The sequence below is a fragment of the Xenopus tropicalis genome, chromosome 8 (genome assembly GCF_000004195.4).
Source record: "Xenopus tropicalis strain Nigerian chromosome 8, UCB_Xtro_10.0, whole genome shotgun sequence".
In the NCBI taxonomy this organism is placed as follows: Eukaryota; Metazoa; Chordata; class Amphibia; order Anura; family Pipidae; genus Xenopus; species Xenopus tropicalis.
The window spans coordinates 78,302,262-78,325,066 of NC_030684.2; the positions used below are offsets into that span (position 1 = coordinate 78,302,262).

General features: G+C 40.1%; 1 protein-coding gene across 2 annotated transcripts in view; it reads left to right on the forward strand.

The window, feature by feature from the left end:
- Positions 1-1,726: 1,726 nt before the first annotated feature.
- The window catches only part of prx (periaxin), a 33,824-nt gene continuing 12,745 nt past the window's right edge, over positions 1,727-22,805 (forward strand). Inside the window, 6 exon segments of one of the 2 annotated variants that reach the window (NM_001374775.1) lie at positions 1,727-1,825; positions 16,577-16,632; positions 17,518-17,619; positions 19,036-19,149; positions 20,652-20,811; positions 22,027-22,220. In NM_001374775.1, coding sequence (NP_001361704.1) covers positions 19,123-19,149; positions 20,652-20,811; positions 22,027-22,220 — 381 coding nt within the window. In that variant the 5' untranslated portion in view covers positions 1,727-1,825; positions 16,577-16,632; positions 17,518-17,619; positions 19,036-19,122. 2 annotated transcript variants of the gene reach the window in all.

Below are 22,805 nucleotides of genomic sequence, written 5' to 3' on the forward strand. Positions count from 1 at the left end.
TGACATTTGGAATATACCAACAAACTCCACAAGTACGCAAATAACAAAATATAGTGTAATGGAACAAATTTGCATGAAAATTGTGCATGAAAACCATATACAGGTAGCATTCAACCAAAAACACAAAAAAAAGGGGTGGGAGAGTGGGATGATCAGTCGCCATTTTGGGTGACCAGACACCATTGCTACCATGAGGCAAAAAGCCACTCCCAGTTACTTTAAGAGACGAATTTCTGATTTTTAAACCGGAAATTCAGCTCCGCTAGTGCAGAGTGTGCAATTGGGCAGTGTGCCGAGGAGGGTGGCATCAGAGGAGCTGCCTCAGGTGGCTCAGGGGCCAGAAACGCCCCTGCCAGACACACTGCCAAGTACCTGCACAGCTCTCCAGGTGCCCCTGATGGTGAAGGAAAAGGCGGATAAGGTGTTCTTTTTTTTATACACCATCCTTCCCTTAGAACTTACAACCAATCCACGTAGCTCCCAGGGTTCTCTCTCTGCTCACAGCTCCTTCCCACAGTCTGAGGCACCCTTCATTAACCACTGTGGTGCCCAAAAGGGTCCCAATAGGTTACAAATTCTTGATTTATATATTAGAGTATTATATATTAGAGTATTTTCTGCCAATTGTTTTAATTTAAACAAATCTATTTTTATTATTACAAAAACAAATGGAGGGTTGTGTGTAATTGCACACACACACCCATTGGTTATATCACAGCACAAAACCAAAAACCTAAGACTGTATAATTTATTGTCCCTGGATGTGCTGCCATATTGGATAGGTTGTGCGATGCTGAATGCTGGCCCTTACTGTACGGTAGTTTGTCTGCTGTAGAACATTTATATCCAACCTGTAGAATACAGGACACTGGCCCCTTACTGTAGGGTAGTTTGTCTGCTGTAGATCATTTATATCCAAACTGTAGAACACAGAACACTGAACCCTTACTGTAGGAAAGTTTGTCTGCTGTAGATCATTTATATCCAACCTGTAGAACACAGAACACTGAACCCTTACTGTAGGAAAGTTTGTCTGCTGTAGATCATTTATATCCAACCTGTAGAACACAGAACACTGAACCCTTACTGTAGGGTAGTTTGTCTGATCTAGAATATTTATATCCAACCTGTAGAATACAGAACACTGGCCCCTTACTGTAGGGTAGTTTGTCTGATCTAGAATATTTATATCCAACCTGTAGAATACAGAACACTGGCCCCTTACTGTAGGGTAATTTGTCTGATCTAGAACATTTATATCCAACCTGTAGAATACAGAACACTGGCCCCTTACTGTAGGATAGTTTGTGTGATAAACATTGAACATTTACAATTTATATTCAGCCTATAGAATACAAAATGTTGGCTGTATATTATAGGATTTATTGTTTAATGTAGAGTATTATTTGTGTCAATTAGCATGTTGAATTCAGAATGCTGGCTCTTCACTTGGGTTACACTGATTTGATACGGCTGTATTTTTTTATTTATTGCTTGATACTTTGTGATGCTCACACTGGTTTTTCACTGTAGGAAAAACCAGTGTTCTGTTCTCTGTATGTCATGCAATTTGAAGAGGATGGAATGCTCCCCCTGATGTCACTAACGTTTGTCCAATCACTAGGCTGCTTTAGTGTTTTGGGGAGTTTTAGACATGCTGTGCCCAGTTCAGTAGCCTCTCCCCCTAGCACTGAATGTCAGGCTCCCTGTGACAGCTCACACACTGGCTGGAAGCTGCTCCAGAAGTGAGCTGGGCGGGGGAGGCAAAGAAGAGAGACCCCAGTTTGCTGTCAGGAAAATATAAAGAATTAAGTCTAGGTCCCTGGTAAGTTGATTAAATTTCATTATGTCTCTTTTTCTCTACTTTTCTGCCAAAATAGATTTTAGTAAAGGTTATGGGAATCAGAGGTATTTGTGTAATGACTGTCCAGACTGCAGGAAATATAGATATGTATGTTAAATTGGTGTGTGTGTGAATATCGTATAAAAAGTAGTGCTGCAGCTAAGTTGAGGGGTAACACCACATCTACAGTGCATTGTAACACTGGTATCCAGTACTTCTCCGTACTCCTATACCCAAGAGCCAAAGTTCTGGTTTAAACCCCTGTTAGCAGCTAATTACTGGAGCCAATGGGCAGGGCTAGTTTAAGGATAGGGCAGATGGCATTAGCCCAGGACCCATAGCATTAGAGGGACCCCTTGAATGAACAATATATATAAAATACAAATGGCATATTATATTGTGTAACATTTTCTAGAAATTTTACGTAGATACATATCACAAAAGTCCAGTGTGCAGCCCTCTGCAGTTCTCAGAATAACAGGGGCAGCCAAATTCCTACACCTACACTACATTCCTGTTTGCATTTAGATTGTAAGCTTTCCTGGACCAGGAAGTTAGAATTACATGGATACCCAAAATGGTTAACTTTCCCTATCTTTCTGCAAAATTACTAAAAGTTACTTGACATAATTCATACATTTGCAGTCAATGATACATATTTGTTGAGAGTCAGGAAAATTATTGACACATTTATCTATCCGATACCTGTATTAGTTTGTCTAGTGATCTGCACTGAGGGCTATGTGCTAATCTATGCTCTCCAACCCTTATCGCATGCAGGAAGAAAGGATTCAGACAATTATTTCCATGCTGAAATGAAAATAAAGTGTTAAATTCAGAGGAGCCAGAGAAGTTTTTCAAACTTTTTTTGTAACTATTGTTACAAATAAAGTTTTCATTTTATAAAAATATGGCCCCATTGTACCGTCCTGAATTTATTATTGCACCAGTCAATGTTAATCCTGACATACATTCTACCTATATTTGAGCCCTTATGGCAAATAAACCTTTAAATGTAGATAAACTTGGGTAACCTGTGGTCCTTCAAAAGTTTTCAGACTAGAGCTCCCAGCATCTCACAAACAGCCAACCACCAGGGATTGTCACTTAAATTGCAGATGTTTGGTGCACATCTTCCCTCAAGGGTTATCTAATCCTTACATCATGCAACTGCCATATCTGCCTTGACTGCTTTAGGACAAATATGCATGGCCTTGAGATACTTGTGCAATGGAAAAACCTCTCCTAATTAATGCAAAAAGCTGAATATTTCATTATCACACACAAGCCTTATGATACTGTTTGTGTATTAAAACTGATTTTGCCCAATCATTTTCGCTATTGGATCAAACATACTGGTTTAACAATCTTGAATTGTTTTGTTATGTATGGTAAGTGTGCAGACCTCATCTAATCATCTGTTAAATTCAACATATCCATCTATCACTTTAATGGTGACTAGTACATTTTTGGAAAGTATGTTCTTCTTTCAGCTTGCACTAAGTGCTAATCAACTAGTTCAGCCTGCTCTAATGAATTGTAAATAGTTGTACACAAGGAAAAAACACTGTGTACATGGATGCAAAGTCGTGCCCTGGTAAGGGGCCATCAAGCAGTAACTGGTTGAATCAAACTGAAGTCCATGTACCATGAGAAATAGGGACAATGCCTATATACACTTTAAAGTCCAACTTAAAGGCAGAATAGTTTAAGATTACCAAATTAGAAATACAGTTTAGGATTCAGACAAATTTGACCATTTTTTAGTGCTTGGTCAAACCCTTAATCGTGTGATTTTGCAAGGGGACATGATTACTCTGTACAAGTACATTAGAGGGGATTATAGGCAGTTGGGGGATGTTCTTTTTTCCCATAAAACAATCAACGCACCAAAGGTCACCCCTTTAGATTAGAGGAACGGAGCTTCCATTTGAAGCAGTGTAGGTGGTTTTTCACAGTGAGGGCAGTGATGTTGTGGAATGCCCTTCCTAGTGATGTGGTAATGGCAGATTCTGTTAATGCCGTTAAGAGGGGCCTGGATGAGTTCTTGAGCAATCAGAATATCCAAGGCTATTGTGATACTAATATCTACAGTTAGTACTAGTGATTGTATATATAGTTTATGTATGTGAGTGTATAGATTGGTAGGTGTGGGTTAGGTGTGCTGGGTTTACTTGGAAGGGTTGAACTTGATGGACTCTGGTCTTTTTTCAACCCTATGTAACTATGTAACTATTTTTGGTCACACAAATAAGGAAATTGGGATTGGGATTTTTTTGTAACACTTGCTACATGTGCTGTTCTTTTTAACCTTCTTTGGATATGCAAATTAGAATTCAGATTTAGTTCAGGATTTAGCTGAATCCTTTGTAAAAGATTTAAGTATCGACCAAATCCCAAAATAGTTGATTCATTAAACAGTAGTTGTTATTTTTGTAACTATGGCTAAATGATGGTTACACCAACGTTTCCCCTGTATCTGTAATCTTGTTATAAACCTAAAGGGCCCTGCCTAAAGGTTGGGCATTTTAAGAGGGTCTGAAATTGAAGAGTTCAACAACCACTGCCTTTTTGTGTTGCTCCTACAAATGGAACCGGCTTGCACCTAGTGAATCGCACATTAATGCTATTTCTGATGCCATATTAAAAATGACACAAATCACACCTATACTTTTTTTTTGGAAAATGGAGCAGTAACTTATGTGCAGTTTACACACACTTATTCCAAAAAATGCCCATTTTGTTAAGTTGTGGCATGTACTGTTTTGTGAGTATCCAATGTTATGCTGGCTTCTGGAGAAAATGCTTAATTGTAGGTAAAATAACACAGCAATTTGCCAGAATTTTGCACTTATGTCTCTCTAATCTAAAGGGTTGCAAAGTTGCAGTGCCACAAGCACAACCGTATTTGGCGCAAAATAAATAGTTGAGGGGGTGCATTATTATCCTCTACAGGAGGAAGAAGAACTACTTACTTTAGAAAAGAGCATAAGAAAAAACACATTTTAAGACAGATTGGGATTTTCTGTAGTCCTCAACAAGCACCACTATTTTATCTCATTGGGCCATAAAAAAAACCCTAATACCAACCCCCCAGTTGGCAGACACAGTCCCCTCTAGAACCCAGAAGGATTTCATGTAAATGTTCTCAGTAATTACATGTGCTTCAATCATCAAAGTCCTTAAATAAATGTATTGTTACTAAAATATCTGAAAACTGGAACAAAGCTTGCAAAAGAATGTTGTAATATCAAATAATGTGTTATTGGTTGAAAATGCTTTCTAAGTATAAATACAGAGCATTTAGTTTATCCCACAATTGCAATTTACAATTGAAAATACAGCCCAGCTACTTACTAAATGGCCAGTATACCTAGATCAAATAATGTGACAGATAAACATTACAGCTATAGGGTCCTTTATCCGGAAACCTGTTATCCAAAAAGCTCAGAATTACGGAAAGCCTGTCTCCCATAGACTCCATTTTAATCAAATCAATTTCAATCAAAATCATTGATTTTCTCTGTATTAATAAAACAGTATCTTGTATCTTGTTGTTTAATTAATGTTTTATTGATTTTTTAGTAGACTTAAGGTATGGAGATCTAAATTACAGAATGACCCTTTATCCCGAATACCCTTGATCCAGAGTATTTTGGATAACGGGTCCTATACCTGTATATAGCAATATTAGTTATCATGTTGACCCAAGCCTTTGCAAGAGACTAGTTTTGTTGTAGTTTTGTCAAGCCAGTGATTCACAGAGTATGTTGTTGGTTCCTTAGTATGTCAGTGATTTGCTGACGTTATGGGATGACCAGCCCCGGAAGGATATTCACATCCTGCAGCTTATCTGGAATGCAAATAGGATGCAGAGGCCATTATTAGAGGCTGCAGGGCTGGGTCAGTGCCTGCATTCTAAAGACTGGACCTGGGTCCCACTGAGGAGGGAAGGGGACGCCCAAGTGTCTGAAGACCTAGGGAGTTCACTCTGTGACAGGAAGGGCCTCTTCCTTTATTGTGACGTAATCTTAGAAATATTTAGTGGATGGATTCCTTTGGGTGCCTAAAATAGTTTCTACAAAACAATTTATGTCAGAGACCTACTATTTAGGCTTAATTATTTAAGGAAAGGAAGGGTTAATAATCCTTTACTAAATGTGCACATTTCTCATACAGTATATGTTAGGTCATATTTTCTAGAACCCTTTAACAACCAGACAGCAGGTAGCATTTAATGGTCAGCTGTTGGAAAACACACAGCTGGTTGTAGGTAACTAGGTTTGGGCAAAGTTTAGATCCTTCATTAAATTACCCCCGTGTATAGGGGGTACAGGGCAGAGTTCCACCTTCCCACCTCCCAGGATAAGCTGTTCCAGTTGGGAGTATAAGATGTGTAAGATATGTATGTTTTGACAAATGCTACAAGTGCTTTGCAATTAATCGCTATATATATACAGTATACGCGTATATATATACATTTTCTGCTATTCTGCTGAAAATAAGGAATGTTCTCTCATTTTTCTTTTGTCAATTTGTTTCTATTGACAGTAACAGCTGCCATATACTATAATACATGTGACATTAACTTTTTAATATATGTTCCCCAGGGACACGGTTAGTATAGGGTCCTTGTATAGAAATGGTGCAAGGGACTTCTAGTTATTCAAGGGTGGCTGACCGTGGCCCCATTCCCAATAGCTGCCTTGTACAGATGTGGAGGGTAGGCTTGGCTCCAGGGGGGGCTGACCAGGCAGTGAACAGCATAATAAAAAACCATTAGCTTGCTGTTTAAGGGAGTTTGTGTCCCTCTGCAGCTGCTGATTCCACAGGGGGTAAGCTTTGCAATCAGATTTATCCCATTCTACCTAATGAGATTATCCATGAAGGGCTGGAAATGAGAGTTAAGAGTCAGCGTGAGTGTGCTCTTACACTAACACACACACAGGATATTACCAGTTTGGGTTAGTATTTCCTTAGGATGCAGTACATTTTCCTACACATATTTAACTCCTAGGATCCTAAGACAGTGGTATGGGCTTGTATTTCTGTCACAATACCAGAGGGGGTGTTTTGCCCTGACATATATGTGGCTTGCTTTTAAGCCAGTGGTAGTTATGCACCATTAGTATAGAGTTGTTTTTGAAACTGTTTTGCCTTTGATTACTGAGGATACAGATACAGATCAGTGTGAAGTTCCTTTGTATGGATTTGGCATTGGGACACAGGCTGCTTAAATAGCTAAGGGGAGTTTGCTAGCAGAACATTATTGTAATGACGTTTTTAAAATGGAAAAACTGCAGAAAGTCTTATGCTGCCTGATGCTCTTACCATGTTAACTGCCTTTTCAGTCAACAAACTGGGTGCCCACCTACCTGTCATGGGCACATGGATTTTACACCAAGATATTTTTAACTTCACTTTTGTTAACTTTGTAATAAATTACCATAATTACCAAATTAAACATAATTACCAGCTTATCATGGCACCCATCTACACAGTGTCCTAGCATCTCTGTATTTACAGTAGGGCAACACGATGGAAGATCCTACTTTTGAAGGATCAGACTTTAGTGTTAAACAATTTGCTCACTTATGTAAATATATGTGAGAAAACGTATGAATGTTGAATAACAAGCAAGTGCTTGAGAACAGGCGGGATATGTAGAATGGGCAGCCCAAATGCCAACCAGGAGATAGATGGCTTGGAGGCCAAGGCAATGCCACGCTAATGGGCCAAAGTGTTAGATAGGACAAGCGGATAAGGCCTACAGCATGTAAATCACAGAGAAATTCCTATTCAGAGTCGGGTAGAGGGGCTTTACGGGAATGCTAGGACTGAAAGGTGGGGAAGAGAGTTCCCAAAGAGGTGTCTGATGTATGCCATGCTGTTGAATGGAAATGCTAGGCCAACTGTGAATAACATTTATTGTGTTGGCAGGAGAGTCGTGTGAGTGCTGGTGTGAAGGTGTGAACACTGTCCTGCTTACAAGCATTGGCATATCACAATTCTCAGTGTCCTTGGCCAGAGTCTCAACATTTTTCCACTGATTTCTAAATAATGATCTGTGGTTTCTCTCATTGACAATACTATACAATTGACAAGATAATCATTTTTTAGCAATTGCAGATGCACCTAGTCCCTGTCTTCAAGCTATATTCATTAGTTTTTAAACATAATATTGCTAACATAACTCATTTAAAGGGAAACTATGATGGGAAAACATTTTTTTTCTAAATGCATCAGTTAATAATCCTGCATTGAAATCTGTTTTTCAAAAGCACAAGTCCGGCTTGGGACTCCTCCAGTTACATGGGAGTAGGAGAAACAATAGGTTATCTGAAAGCAGTTCTAATGTGTAGCGCTGGCTCCTTCTGAAAGCTCAGACTCAGGCACAATGCACTGAGATGGCTGCCTACTCACCAATATTACAGCTAAAAACAGGGGCGGGCCAAGCTGACCGGGCGCCCTAGGCAACCCGGTCGGCAACCTCGCTGATTCCCCCCCCGTGCGTGTACTTTAGTGCGCATGCGCAGTTGCGGGGGGGGGGCATTCGCAATGCGCTAGCGGCTAGATAATTGCGGTGGGGGCAATGACTAAAGTGAGTGGACTAGGGGTAGGCAGGAGAGGCTGCCTGGTGCCCCCCAATCGTTGCACCCTAGGCAGCTGCCTCTTCTGCCTACCCCTAGTTCCAGACAGGCAAAGGGGCAGTTTTGCCTCGAAACGTTGCATGTCTTTTCCGCAATAAAGAATTTTAAGGGCTAGTCCCACTCGAAGCTCTTGAGTGCCACTGCTATTTGCCTGTTTGGAATCTGTGGAGGGGGTGCCGATCCCCCTAGACATTGTGCACCGAGCGGTGAGTTTTTTGGAGAGCTAAGGGTGTGCGGGTTTTGGTTTAATTTGTACCCCTAGTTCCAGCCCAGGCTAAAAAACAATAATAAAATACATTTGTTGGTTCAAGAATAAAATTTTAAATGATAGAGTAAATTATTTTTATGTAAACAGTGTAATTTAGAAATAAAAATTATACCATAAAAATCATGACAGAATCGCTACTGAAAGAAGGCTCCTCTGAAAGCATTATTACTGATTTACAAGCAATGAGAGGCATAAAAAAGTGTGTGTAGCTATACTTTGATATAGATGCTCTTTTTCTAGCTTCCTTTGTACTTTCACTGTACCAGTATTGTCGCTGGATTTCTTGTGTCTATTAAAGGTCAGCCAGCAAGATTATTATCACATTATATTATAAAAGGGCCATGTATTCTACACAGTGCACTTTTGCAACTGGAAGAATCTGAGGCTATATCTAGGTCTGGGGGGTGTGATATTGATAGATAGAAGAAGTCTAAAGCCCTCACACATGGTGCTGCAGATGGTCCCAAGTCAGTAACCCTTGCTGCTTAATGCTGTATGCAGGAATTTTTCTGTAGTGGTTAATGTAATAGTGCACTAGGGCCCTGCACCTAGGAATTTAGCATTCTTATGATAAAGGGGATATACTGAAAAATATTGTGCATTTTGGCCTTGTTATGCCACAGAGCAATGGAGGCCTTTGGTAACTGAGATCCTGAGTACTTATCTCCTGTTTTCCAAAGGTGAACCGTTTTTTACTTCCATAGAAGTTAACAAAAAATATTTGGATGTTATTAAAGGAACATTAACACAAAAAAATGAATGTGTATCAAACTAATTAGAATATAATGTACTGTTGCCCTGCACTGGTACAACTGGTGTGTTTGCCCCAGAAACCCTGCTATAATTTATATAAACAAAGCTACTGTGTAGCCATGGGGGCAGCCATTCAAAGGAGAAAAGGCACAGGTTACTTAGCATATAACAGATAAAACCCCACTATATTCTACAGAGCTTATCTGTTATCTGCTATGTAACTTTTGCCTTTTCCTCATTTTTTCTTGAATAATTGAATGAAATCAATTTGAAATCAATAAAAAAGCAGAAGAACAATTAAAATAGAACCATCCATAACATATTAATTATTTAAATGTATACTTTCTTGCCCCCCACACACTTATCCTATGTTCCTACCAAGCACAGTAGTTTATTAGTATTGCTAAAATGTCTGAATACATTATAATCTAATTGACCTCACTTTGCATAGCCTTTGTGTTAACGGGCACCTTTATACATATATAATTTGCCTGCAATGTTTTGACAGCTATTATGGGTTACACCATATGCTCTAGATATAGTGGCACTACCACCTGTTAGGGAAAACCCCAGTGTGCACTGTGTGTAGCAAGTAGAGGTTAAAGGCATAGAGAAACCTCCAGAAATAGGCTTCTATTATCCTGTCTCCCAGTGTAGACCAGAGAGTGATGCCTTAACATTCATGTAGCCTGTGGGATTTAAAATGCAGCAAAACTTGAAGCATTTTTGGCAAATCTATTTACCTTGGACAAGATTAATACAGGAGATAAGTGATGTGATTATAAAGTAATAAGGCTAGAATATTATGTCATTCTCTGGATCCCAGGGTGGTTGGATTTAAGGCACCCTAAGAAGTTATTACAAAAAGAGGTTTTATATTCCTGAAAATGCCTCTCTGGAAAGGTGAGTTGGCATTCCTTGCTGATTGGCATTATAATTCATTCCAAATAGCAGTTTTTTATACACTATTTATGCTTTTTTTGTCTTTTCCTTCAGGGGACTGTGCAGGAAAACAAGTGCAGATAATGCTTAGTCAATGCAGTTTATAAGCAGACTGCTTTCCCAAGCTCATGAAATGTACTGGCATGTTATTTCTAGCTGCTGTGTTAGTGCCCAAAACCATAGTGACATGTGTTCCTGTATTTTTGCTAGTTGATTCCTGTACAATAAGTCATGAGAGCCATTTGATTTTAATTGAGTATGAAGTTTTACAAAGAGGATGCCTTTAAAATTAGCATTCAATTTATTATCTTGTTCCATTTATAAAATGCATTTACCTTCTCCAAATATAACATTTAGTTAAAGCTATCTTTGAAAGCTGTACAAAGGCTACTATGCCTTTTTTATGTGACAGGGACATGATAAAAAGCCTCAGAGTTTTGACTATATATGCCTTCTGAGTTACTAAATTGTAGAACAATTTTTTAAACTTCATGTTCCTTTTTAAGGGCAGAAACCAGTTACAGTTGATTTTCTCTGTCTGTACCCCTTCTACTTGTCTAGTAGTCTGTGCCCTTTCACTGCCCCTCAACCAATAGTCCATACCTAGGGCTCTTGCTCCTCTCCCTTCAGTCTGTGCCTATGACTCTTGCCCCTCTTCCTTTCTGCCTAGGGTTCTTGCCCCTCTCCCTTCAGTCTGTGCCTATGACTCTTGCCCCTCTCCCCTTTTTGCTAGGGCTCTTGCCCCTCTCCCTTCAGTCTGTGCCTATGACTCTTGCCCCTCTTCCTTTCTGCCTAGGGTTCTTGCCCCTCTCCCTTCGGTCTGTGCCTATGACTCTTGCCCCTCTCCCCTTTTTTCTAGGGCTCTTGCCCCTCTCCCATTAGTCTGTTCCTATGGCTCTTGCCCCTCTCCCATTAGTCTGTGCCTAGGACCCTTGCCCCTCTCCCCTTTAGTTTGTGCCTAGGGCTCTTGCCCTGGGCATGTTCCTTTTTAAGGGCAGAAAGCAGTTACAGTTTGTTTTCTCTGTCTGTACCCCTTCAACTTGTCTACTAGTCTGTGCCCCTTCACAGCCCCTCAACCCATATTTCCTTTTTAAAGGCAGAAAGCAGTTACAGTTTATTTTCTCTGCCTGTACCCCTCCTACTTGTATACTAGTATGTGCCCCTTCACTGCCCCTCAACCCATAGTCCATAGCTAGGGCTCTTGCCCCTCTCCCTTCAGTCTGTGCCTATGACTCTTGCCCTCTCTTCCTTTCTGCCTAGGGTTCTTGCCCCTCTACTTCAGTCTGTGCCTATGACTCTTGCCCCTCTCCCCTTTTTGCTAGGGCTCTTGCCCCTCTCCCTTCAGTCTGTGCCTATGACTCTTGCCCCTCTCCCCTTTTTGCTAGGGCTCTTGCCTCTCTCCCATTAGTCTGTGCCTAGGGCTCTTGCCCCTCTCCCCTTTAGTTTGTGCCCAGGGCTCTTGCCCTGCCCCTCTCTGTTTTGAGCTTTTATGATGCTTACTATAACTCTTTACACAAATATTGGCAAAACCTGAATCGTAATATGTACTGTTCCTACATTTTATATATATATATATATATATATATATATATATATAGAAAATAATCATCTGTGGCCAGCACACCCTTCAATGTTTCATCAAAATTTTTTTATTTTAAATATATTGTTAAAACCAACGTTTCGGTCCTTATTAGGACCTATCCTTGAGAAAGGTCCTAATAAGGACCGAAACGTTGGTTTTAACAATATATTTAAAATAAAATTTTTTTGATGAAACATTGAAGGGTGTGCTGGCCACAGATGATTATTTTCTTTACAGACATAATTTTGGCTAGCACCCCGCAGAACATTGAGCCTTGGAGTGCGGACACCATTTGGATTGATATATATATATATATATAGATATATATAGTTGGCATATTCCATAAACAACTATTTGTAAATGAGGTTATTGTTTAGTACCAGTTCTGCCTGTGCTGCCCGACAGCACAAGTTATAACAGCATGACTTTCTGCTCTGCATTAAGGGATGCATTGTATGAAAACCTTTCCTTGGTATGCCTGAAATGCTTTCTGAGGGGGTCCTGAGATGGCTGCCTATTGTCCCTCATAGAACTGAGAATTCTATTTATGAAGCTCTGACCTTTCATGAAATGACTGATTGTGGGCAGAACTGTGCCAAGTGTGGGCAGCTGGAATGGGCTTTGACCTGCAATAGCTTGCAGACTCCAGAAATCTTATATTCAAATCGCCTCGCTATCAGCAATTTGTAAACTTATGAAACTCTATGCTATACCAGACAAAGTTTATGTAAACATTATTTTATTTGTAAATATATTTTATTTATTGTATGTGCTGAAGATAAAGGGGAATGGTAAACCCCTTTACATAGAAAGCATTAGCTTTTGGAATCTTCACTCTTATAGATTGGGTTTGCAAATATGAATTAGTGACTGTGGCCGCCCCTACAGTTACTGGGAAGAAAGGCTATCAAATTAATTGCAAATACAAAATAGCTATTGGCTTAGCCACTTATGTTTGAGAGGAACACACTATATAAAGCTCCCAGTCAATATTTTCTACAGGTAGTAAGTGAATAATGTTATTTACTACCAGGGCCAGTCAAGTTGTACAATAGCTCCCATAGGTAATAAAAGGAACTAAATTTGCCTAGTAGCAGTAACCCATAGCAACCAATAAGATGTTTGATTTTAAACAGGTGACTTAGAGCCTCTTATTACATAACCTCCTGGATGTTACCCCATCTTGTTAAACCACCTTATTTGACGCATTAGTGCAGCTGCACCTGCAGCATTGTAAAGAGTGGGTTTCATATAGGATCCTTTTATTATATAAGTAAGTCAAATCTCAACTATACATAATGACATGATAGTTGTTAAAAGAGACAGGACCATAGAAAACATTAAAAGTGCACATTTGTTAATCTTTGCGTCTGCAAAAAAACTCAACTGACGTTTTTACCCAATAATGTTTTTCTATTAGCCTTAGCTTAAATCCTTAGCTTAAAAAACTCAAATGGGTTAACCACAATTGCATTAAATTGCAAACAATCACAACAAATGCTGCATTGTTCCATTTTTTTTCAACTCGGTTGTAAAATTGTATCTGTCTTGAGAAACTCAAAAAACCCCCAAATAATGAAATGAACTTGCTTGAATTCTGAAGAAATATCTCCCACTGACTTCTATTGCATGTCAACAGGTTTTAGGCAGTGGCGTGAATATTCAAGTTTTAAAAACTAAATTCAAGGTCACTTTTTATGCTGACTTTTATTAAATCACCTCCATAATATAGTGCAAACAGAAGATTTTAATTCTTCATGATGCTTAATATATCCCATCATATTTATTACATACTACCAGAATTCAGACTGCCCGTCTGTCATGTATTAAGCATTGAGTATCACATAGTACTTTACTGCCTTTGCCTGTACTGTTGCAAAACCCCCAGCATGGGCATGGAATTTTCTGTAATTGCATTCAATCCCTATGATAAGCCAGCTTGTTATGTGTTTCTGGCCTGTACAAGCAGTGCAAAGTGTTTTAGATTTTTGTCTTGTGTAATATCAGAGCCCCTCCGTGCACAAACTTCAGCCTCGATGGGAGTGAGAGGGGCAGCTGTCTGTATATCCCACCCATATGTCCTTAGCTTTCTAGCTTTGTCATCTGAAAATAGCCAGACTTGTATCTCTGGCAAAGGAAAAATCTGCCCTTGGCTTTCCAAAGCAGAACTTTTTAAATACTGAGCCATAGTAACACATCTATTACAGTGCCACTCTGTGGGTACAAGGCAAGCATTTTATACATTATGTGCAAAGAGAATATAACTGTATCCCTGTACAATTACATTTGTGCGGTGTTACCAGAAATAGCTCCCTATCACATATATTTGTTAGTTCACTTACTGTTTCTTTTGTTTCTATTTAAACTGTTGAACTTTGATGTAGTTTATAGGCACAGTCATCTGTTTAGAACCTGGTATATTAATTAACCCATGTGACTACCAAAAGTTCTCTTGGTTTGCCAGTTTTGTGTTTTAGAATCAGGCATGCAGCATCCGATATTTCTATCACAGATGTATTTCCAACATGTCCATCATTAGCTAGCAAAATCAGTTACTTTCCTTGTTACAAAGCTGGCACAGGTGTTTGTTAAATGTTGCTGTAAATTTTATTTGAAATACAGTCTTATCATTACAGGTACCTTAAAAGGAAACACTTTATTTTAATGCAAGGCTAAGGGCAACTTTGGGCCACTTCTAAAAGCCGAAGCAACACATATGTTTTCCAAGGGGCAACAGTGATATAACTATATATACAGCAGACCCCATGGTCGTGGGGGGCCAGGGCAGCAGGGGGGCCTGGACCGCGGGGCCGGCTGTACCTTAGCCCCCCCTCCCCGGCGTGGTCAGGGCCAGGTGGTGCGCTGGGGGGACGGGAGGTGGAGGGGGGACGTTTTGGCAGGCCCTCTTGGAAGCTTTTTTTGCAGGGGGGCCCGGCGCGACCAAGTTACTCAACTGACTGGCAATTTACATTCTCACCGGTAGGAAAGCATTCAGAAGAGATTAGTCGCCACTGCTACTAACCTCCTTATGTGACATTGCCCTAAGAATGTGTATCACATCACATAATTAAATTATAGCAAATACAATCCAGACAAGGGTTAAGCTAAAGAAATATAAATATATTAAACAAGAGCCATGAATAGCCTGTAAATTGTATCCTTATAAATGGTGCTTAGTGATGTCACCAAGGTAAAACTGGTGCTTAGAAATACAATTTCTGTCACATGACTCCCTGAAACTTGCATATTCTAATTTATTAAGTAACCCGTTGAAAAATATAAGGATATTAGAAGGCACCTCGGAGTTCCATGACTTGTATAAAAGCAATTGGCATTAGGTTTTATGCCTTTATATGGTCATGGAACTCCTTGGTGATTTATATCCTTATATTTTACAATAGGGGGTACTTTATTCACTATATATATCTTATCTGAAAACCTATTAAAGTTCCTTATTCCTTTCCATCTCACATAGGCCTTTTTAAGCAAATCATTTTAGATGTCTGTAATTCATTTGTCTGGGGGTTTCCGCATTCAATTCACGTGTCCTCGCCGTGTGCGGGGGGTTCTGAATTCAGCCAAGGAAACAAACACATAGGGTTTGGGGCAGGGGCTTGCCTTGAGCAACCGCAACTTTAAGCCTGCACTGCATGCAGGGTTATACTGAGGAAAGAAGGTTCACAAAGGTGGAAAAGAGGCCTAGCTTAAGTAGACCAGTGGCTATATATTTATATATAATTAAGTTCTTCAGTGTAAAAATCTTATGTTGGTACCTTCCTTAAACTGAAATTTCACTCTTCTGCCCTGTTTCAGAAACACATGCAGTCTATAAGAAGTTTCTTGCTAGGTCTGAAAAAAATGTATTTACTTAGAGTAGGGGCTCATACATTGGATGGCCAGACTGATTAAATAGAAATGGAGCAGGGCTTGTGGCTGGAATGTGTGGGGTTTGCAGGGTCGGACTGGGGGGTGAAGGGCCCACCGGGGCTGCCGCCCCCTAAGTCTCTCCCCCCCTCACAGCGCCCCCCACCCGACATCCTCCCCCGAGCGTGCGTAATTTAACGCGCCTGGAGGGGTGGTCGGGCAGAGGGAGTGCAGCAAGGTTTGGGCCTGGGCCGCCGGGGCCCACCGGGATTTTTCCCGGTGTCCCGGCGGCCCAGTCCGACCCTGGGGGTTTGTAAGGCTATGGGTGTGTTAGGATGTAATATGGTGTGGCCAGTGGGGACCACTATAGGTGAGCATTTTTTTGCAGTTACAGTTTTTCAGTGCTTTTATTCTTATTTAGCAGGGCCCACTGCCCATGAGGCCCAAGGTAATAGCCCTGGGAAGCAATGTTCCCTCTAAGCGGTGCACTTGTGCATGCACACACAAGTTTGGAGGCCAGCACACATAACAAATTGTGGTGTGCACAAGAAATTTTGTATCAAACAGAACATTTTGCATTTGTTCTGACCTGACCACACAGATTTGAATTTTTTTTTTTTTAAATCTATAACCCTTTATGTTTACATTGATTTTCTAATCTTGTGTTTCCATAGGAGCAGATGAAAAAACAGCTAAAATCCATGTTTCAAGCAAAGAGTGTGAAACCTCTGTAAGTAAGAATATCACAGGACAGATTATTCATATTAATGTTATAAAATCAGATGCAGTGTGCTAGGGAACAATCCAGATCCGTTAGTAGATGCCCTCTAGGGTTACCACCTTTTCTGCAAACAAATGCCAGTTTTTTCTTTTTTTTCAAATTTATCGCTTTGGTATAATTTTGGCATCATTTTCACTGTCCAGTCAGGTGACACAATAATGCCCTTTCAGTTTGTTTCCAATAAGTACAGAACACCCACCTCAATTCTAGAACACATGGGCCAGTTCATTTATGTAATTTCAACTTTTCTAGTCAGGCTATAAGTGTGGTTTGTGATTAGCCCACCAAAGTTAGGGGACTTTACTTTTGTGATTGCACTAATGTTGATTGCTTAAAAGGAAGACCAGGCAACAGATGGCCCCACCCATACATATACAGGGTCTATATGGTAGCTAACAATTTGGATCAGGGCTCTCCATAACTCACGAGTCCATATAAAAAATTCCAATACTTTTATTCAGTGTAATCATGCAATCCTTGACGCTAAACTATAGCCCCATCTAGTGGCTTACTGAGGGGACAGCATGAGTACCCTATGTATTCTTTTTTTAACATCATAACCTTTATTGGTCAGTTATCATATATTGCATGTACATCTGTTGTTACACATCAGAGTTAGAAACTTTGAAGTATTGTTACAGTTATACCAAAGTGCATAGCATTGGCATTGTACATGTGTATATCAGCTTATCGGCTGAAGCAATTTATTTACAAAATACATCCTCTGTATTCTAAAGAAAAATCTGTGTCGCCCAGAAACAAAATATGATCTCTCAGCTTCTCTTTTCACTAACCCACAATGTTATATATATTTTGTTTCTTTTACATTTACAGCCAGGAAAAGTAAGAGAGAAATTCAGCCACCTGAAGCAAAGGTCTCCTCCCGCAGGCCAACCCCACTTGTCCCAGGAGGAAACTGAAGTGATAGAACAAGCAGTAAGAATGGAAAATGTTTTCCCTGACTCATTGGCAGAAGGGGGAGGGGATGTTTGGCTGAAAAGTGAGCCCCGAATGCACGGGCTCCTTTTATTGTATGCTTATTTACAAGTAGTAAGGCAGAGTGTAAAGTGCCGTTATACAGTGCCGTTTTCATGTTTTCATTGGGGCAGGGGGGCCCCTTCCCATTCCACAACTTGCGTGTTATTGTGTGAACAAGTTAGGGAGTAGCTAAAGACGTAGGCTTCAACAGGGTCCTGTGAGGACAGAGGCCTGTTCCCACCAATGCTGCACTCTGCACCTGCCAGATTTTTTTCTTCCAGCACAAGTTACAGAGCTCAGCCAGACCCAGGACAGAATGAATGTCCTGTAAATTATATCTTTGTAAATGGTGCTAAGTGATGTCATCCATTATAATTGGTCCCTAGTGAGCCCTTTTAAAATGTACTATTCTATGTTAGATATTTCAAAAATAGTTTCTATTGTTTTCATCTCAACAGCTCTCTTTTAAAGTTGCTGTACCAGAGGGTTAACTGAACATGCAGTTGGTGCCTTTGATTAAACACTACTCTGCATATTGCTTTCCTTATTCCTTGGGGATTTTATAGTTTTACTAACAGTTAGAGCAGCGATCCCCAACCAGTGGTTCGTGAGCAACACAACATGCTGCTCCCCAGCCCTTTGGATGTTGCTCCCAGTGGATTGGAGGCAAGTTTTGGTTGCATAAAAACAGGTGTACTGCCAAACTGTGCCTCATTTAGGCTGCCAGTCCATAGCCAATCACAGCCCTTATTTGGCACCCTCATGAACATTTTTTATGCCTGTGTTGCTCTCCAAATCTTGCTCACAGGTCAAAAAAGGTTGGGGATCCCTCTGGCCATCAGTACAGCTCTAAAATACTCAGGACACTGAAACTGTCCATAAGCTACAAGATCCACTCCTTTGGCGAGGTCACTGAACAATCAGATCTTTCCCCAAAAATGTCCACCTAAGGCAGGCAGTATTGGATTACAGCAGGAATATGTGCTGTTGGAATGAGGACCACATCAACGACTTTGCTCAATCTGGCAGAAAAGTTAAACCTATTTCCAGCCGGTTATCAATTGGGTAAGCCCGTCAGAGGGCACCATACACAGGCAGATAAGCTGTTGAATCTGTCTGAAGGGCCCGAAGGTTACATTTCCCATGTATGAGTGATATGAAGAGCTTGGAAATGCTGCCTTGTATATTCAGAAAGACCTCAATATATCACCACAGCAGGTCTCACTCAAAAATATTTTTGAAAAAAGCTGCTAATATCTTTTAAATGCTAAAAATAGAAACAGAACATTAAAATACATTAGTTTTGTAGAATCAAGGTATTGTCTTCTGCAAAACAAACTCAACTCTGAGCTAAACTATCTCTCTATGTTTTAGGCTCAGAAGGAAAAGCTGCACGCAGAGCTTAAGAAAGTTCTGCTTCTAAAGGGACAAAAAGCCTCAGTGGAGCAGGAACCAGCTAAAATGGAAACCCCAATCAAGATTACAGAGGTACCTATTGTTCTTTTTCTTGCTCATAAAATGTTTTAGAGGGACTGGGAAAAACCTGGTAGTCTTGGTACACATTGGAGATACAGAGAAGAGCAGATGTCCTCATGAATGATTTCAAGAAACTAGGTAAAAGGCTGAAGGTGAGAACTTTCAGGGTAATTATGTCAAATATACTACCTATGCCACAGGGAGATTAATGCTACTAGATTTGTGTGATGTTGGAGGGTTTCGGTTTTTCAGAGAACTGGGCTGAATTTTCCATCACATGGAAAGCCAGGAATTAGATGGATCTCAGCAAAAATTATGCTGCTGTTCTAGGGGAGAGAAAGGCTAGAAGACTGGGAGAGATTTTAAATGAGCTGGGAGGAAGCGATATATAATTCTGCAATATGCTTGGCTGGTAAAATAGGAGAGCTAATGCCACTGTAGGGGAATTTGTCATTGGCATTGCTGAAACATGGCTGAATGAGTCAAATGACTTGGCAATTAATATAGGAGGCTATAATTTGTTTTGGAGGTATAGGGAAAAGGGAAAATAGAAAAGGGATAAGTCTGTGTATCAAGCTGGATTAAAACCCAATATGAAGGAAGAAAGGTGGAAAAAGAGAGAGTTTACAGTTTATGTTGAACTTTTCTCAGATTGTATAGCATCGGGCACATTAATTGAACCCCCCTCAAATAAGTGGAAAGGAAGAGGCTCAGCTCTTTTTGCAAATAGAAATGGCTGCTAGTTTTAGGCAAGAAATGTTACTGAGGAATTTTAATTACCCAGATATTCACTCGAGCAATAGTACTGCCAGTCAGATAATGGGAACTAGTTTATAAACTTTGTACATGACAATTTTATGCAACATAATATTGAGAACTTAACCAGAAATTATTATTTAATGATTAATGATCTCTAATGATCAACGACGCGGTCCCCGGCAATCTGGGCAACAATATGGTAGATAAGATTTAATGACAAATGTAATGTTATGCACCCATGATGTACAAATATATAAGCTTAATACTTATACCCTTAATTGGACTACAATTGTAAAAATCTTTAATGGACAAGGACCTGGGTTTACTCAAAGAAAATAAACTTGGCTGCAAGGGTAAGCAAGGTTTTCAGCTGTATTAAAGAGGGTATATGGATATAGATTTGTGGGTCTTTCTTTTTGTAAAGCACAGACAAGACCTCATCTAGAATGCAAAGCAGTTCTGGTTCCAAGTACTCAAATGACATATTATTAGAGTTGTAGTCTAAGTTATATTCACACTGTAGTCATCTTTATCAGGAACCAGTTAACTTGCCAGTATGTTTTTGGAGTGTGAGTGGTAACCAGGAGTGTGGGTGGTAACCAAAGGAACCCATATTGCTTGCAGAAGATTCCCTGATTGGAATTAAACATTGGACACCAGTGCTGCAATGCAGCAGTGCTAACCACTGTGTGCCCAAGTAAGAAGAAGAAAGGAGGTAAATGCCAAGCCTTAAAAACTGACGTTTTTGTTGACAGGAGAAACTGAAAGCCTCAGAGATGGTAGAGGTTATTGTAGAAACTGAAGCTAAAGCTGGTATGAGTGGCATCGTCGTTTCTGGAGGTGGCAAAGAGGGACTGATAATCAGAGATGTTGTCAAGGATTCACCTGCTGCTAAAACTTTGCCCCTTTTGGAAGGTAACAGTGGATCAATTATGCTGTGTAGAATGCTGAGATGTTTTGCCATGTTTGCTTGCAATGCACTGTGGGTAAATAAATGGAGATAATTAAATTATGGTTTCCTCATAAACAACAGGACTGCCAGAAACATATGAAAGCTGGAGACATGCAAGTAATTTGAACAGTGCACTGACATAGTATTTTATAGAGGATACAGAGCCCATGGCCTTCTTTTTAACAGTAAAAAAAGACTTTAGTTTTAACATCACCAATAATAAACCCCTTTAAAGGTTATAGTGGGCAGGAATCCAAATTACCATGCTCCAGTTATTTATTTTTGCTTTCCATCTCCTTTAATAAGGTGCCCTCTAGGGATGCACATACCCCTTGCACAATGAAATACTTAAAAGGAAAGTCATATTAACTGGAAGGCTCTAGACAAAAAAACATTGCTGTGTGATCTGTGTAAGAAGTGATACAGTAATTTGGTACCATTTGTTCTGTAGTAAGCCTTGTGCTCTCTTAATAGTTTACAAATGCTAATTAAGAGACAATTCTTATCTACCGAATAACAGCATTGTATGGCAATTTAGTGGGGAAATATGCACTGAGAGTCTAAAGGTCCCTTGGACCGATTCGGCAGCTAATCGGCCCGTGTATGGGAAGAACAGAGCGGCCTGGCCGACCGATATCTGGCCTGAAATTGGCCAGATCTTGATCGGCCAGGTTAGAAAATCCAGTCAGATCGGGGACCGCATCGGCTCGTTGATGCGGTCCCCGAACCGACTGCCCCATAACCACAAATGTAATTTACAAATGTAAATTATTTTTTTTTAAGTCCCTTGCTACCCGATATCGCCCACCCGTAGGTGGGGATATCGGGTGAAGATCCGCTCGCTTGGCGACATCGCCAAGCGAGCGGATCTTATAGTGTATGGGCACCTTTAAGTGAGAAGGAGAGGGGGCAATGTTCCCCTTAGGCTCTGCGAATGCAAACATATTTGTAGTGCGCGCAAAGAATTTTTATAAAGTGAAAAAGTTGTATGGGAATGAAACATTCTGTCAAAGCAAACAATTTTTACTAATTCAAGACTTTATAAATAGTGATCTCTGGGTAAAATTAGTTGATATTAGTGCAGTATATTGGAATAAATAGAATAGCATAAGAATACTGAATTATTTTTAATATGGTGTATCAGCTTTCAAGCTATGTCTTCTCTCTTGGTTTTGCAGGAGACCAGCTCCTAAGTGCACATGTCTTCTTTGAGAATGTCAGATATGAAGATGCTTTGAAGATACTTCAGTGCGTGGAACCTTATAAAGTCTCATTCTGCCTAAAACGGGCTGTACAGTCCTCAGATGTCACAGTGTCTCCAACATCTGGAAGTGTAGAAGTCAAGGGTCCAAAGCCCAAGATGCCCAAAATGGTATGCAGAGGAATATTGCCCAACTAGTAGACTCTGTTAAGAAAACAAGATGGTTTCTTTTTTCTTTCACAGCTCTAAAACCATGACTATGATTCTTTCAGAGGAGTTGAAAATGTAAGATTTTTATTCCCTCTCCCAAAGGCTCTACCTTTGTCTAGGACTAGCTAGACAGTGGCCCTGCCAATAAACTACATTTTAACCCATAAATTGTAGTTAACATTAGCTCTAGGCCGTCATACTGTCATGATAAGGGCACAGTTTAAAATGAACTATAGATTTAAATTCTTTCTGGCTTGGCACAGAAAATTATATGTAGAGCACTACTGGGCCACCAGAGGTACCCATGTCTAGGACAGTAACTATAGGGAGCAGCTCTATGGAGCCTGTATCATAAATAAAAACCTTTAGGTATACAAAAAACAATTATCCTAGCCTGGATACTTGCAGCTAAATCTGACAGTGAAGCTGGGGGGGGGGGCGGAATGGCTCTTCTGCGATCGTACATGTGCAGTACAGCAGCACAGCCTGAACATGACCCAATGCCCAAGGTAAGGGGACAGGCTGAGGTCAGTTGCCTATGGCAGC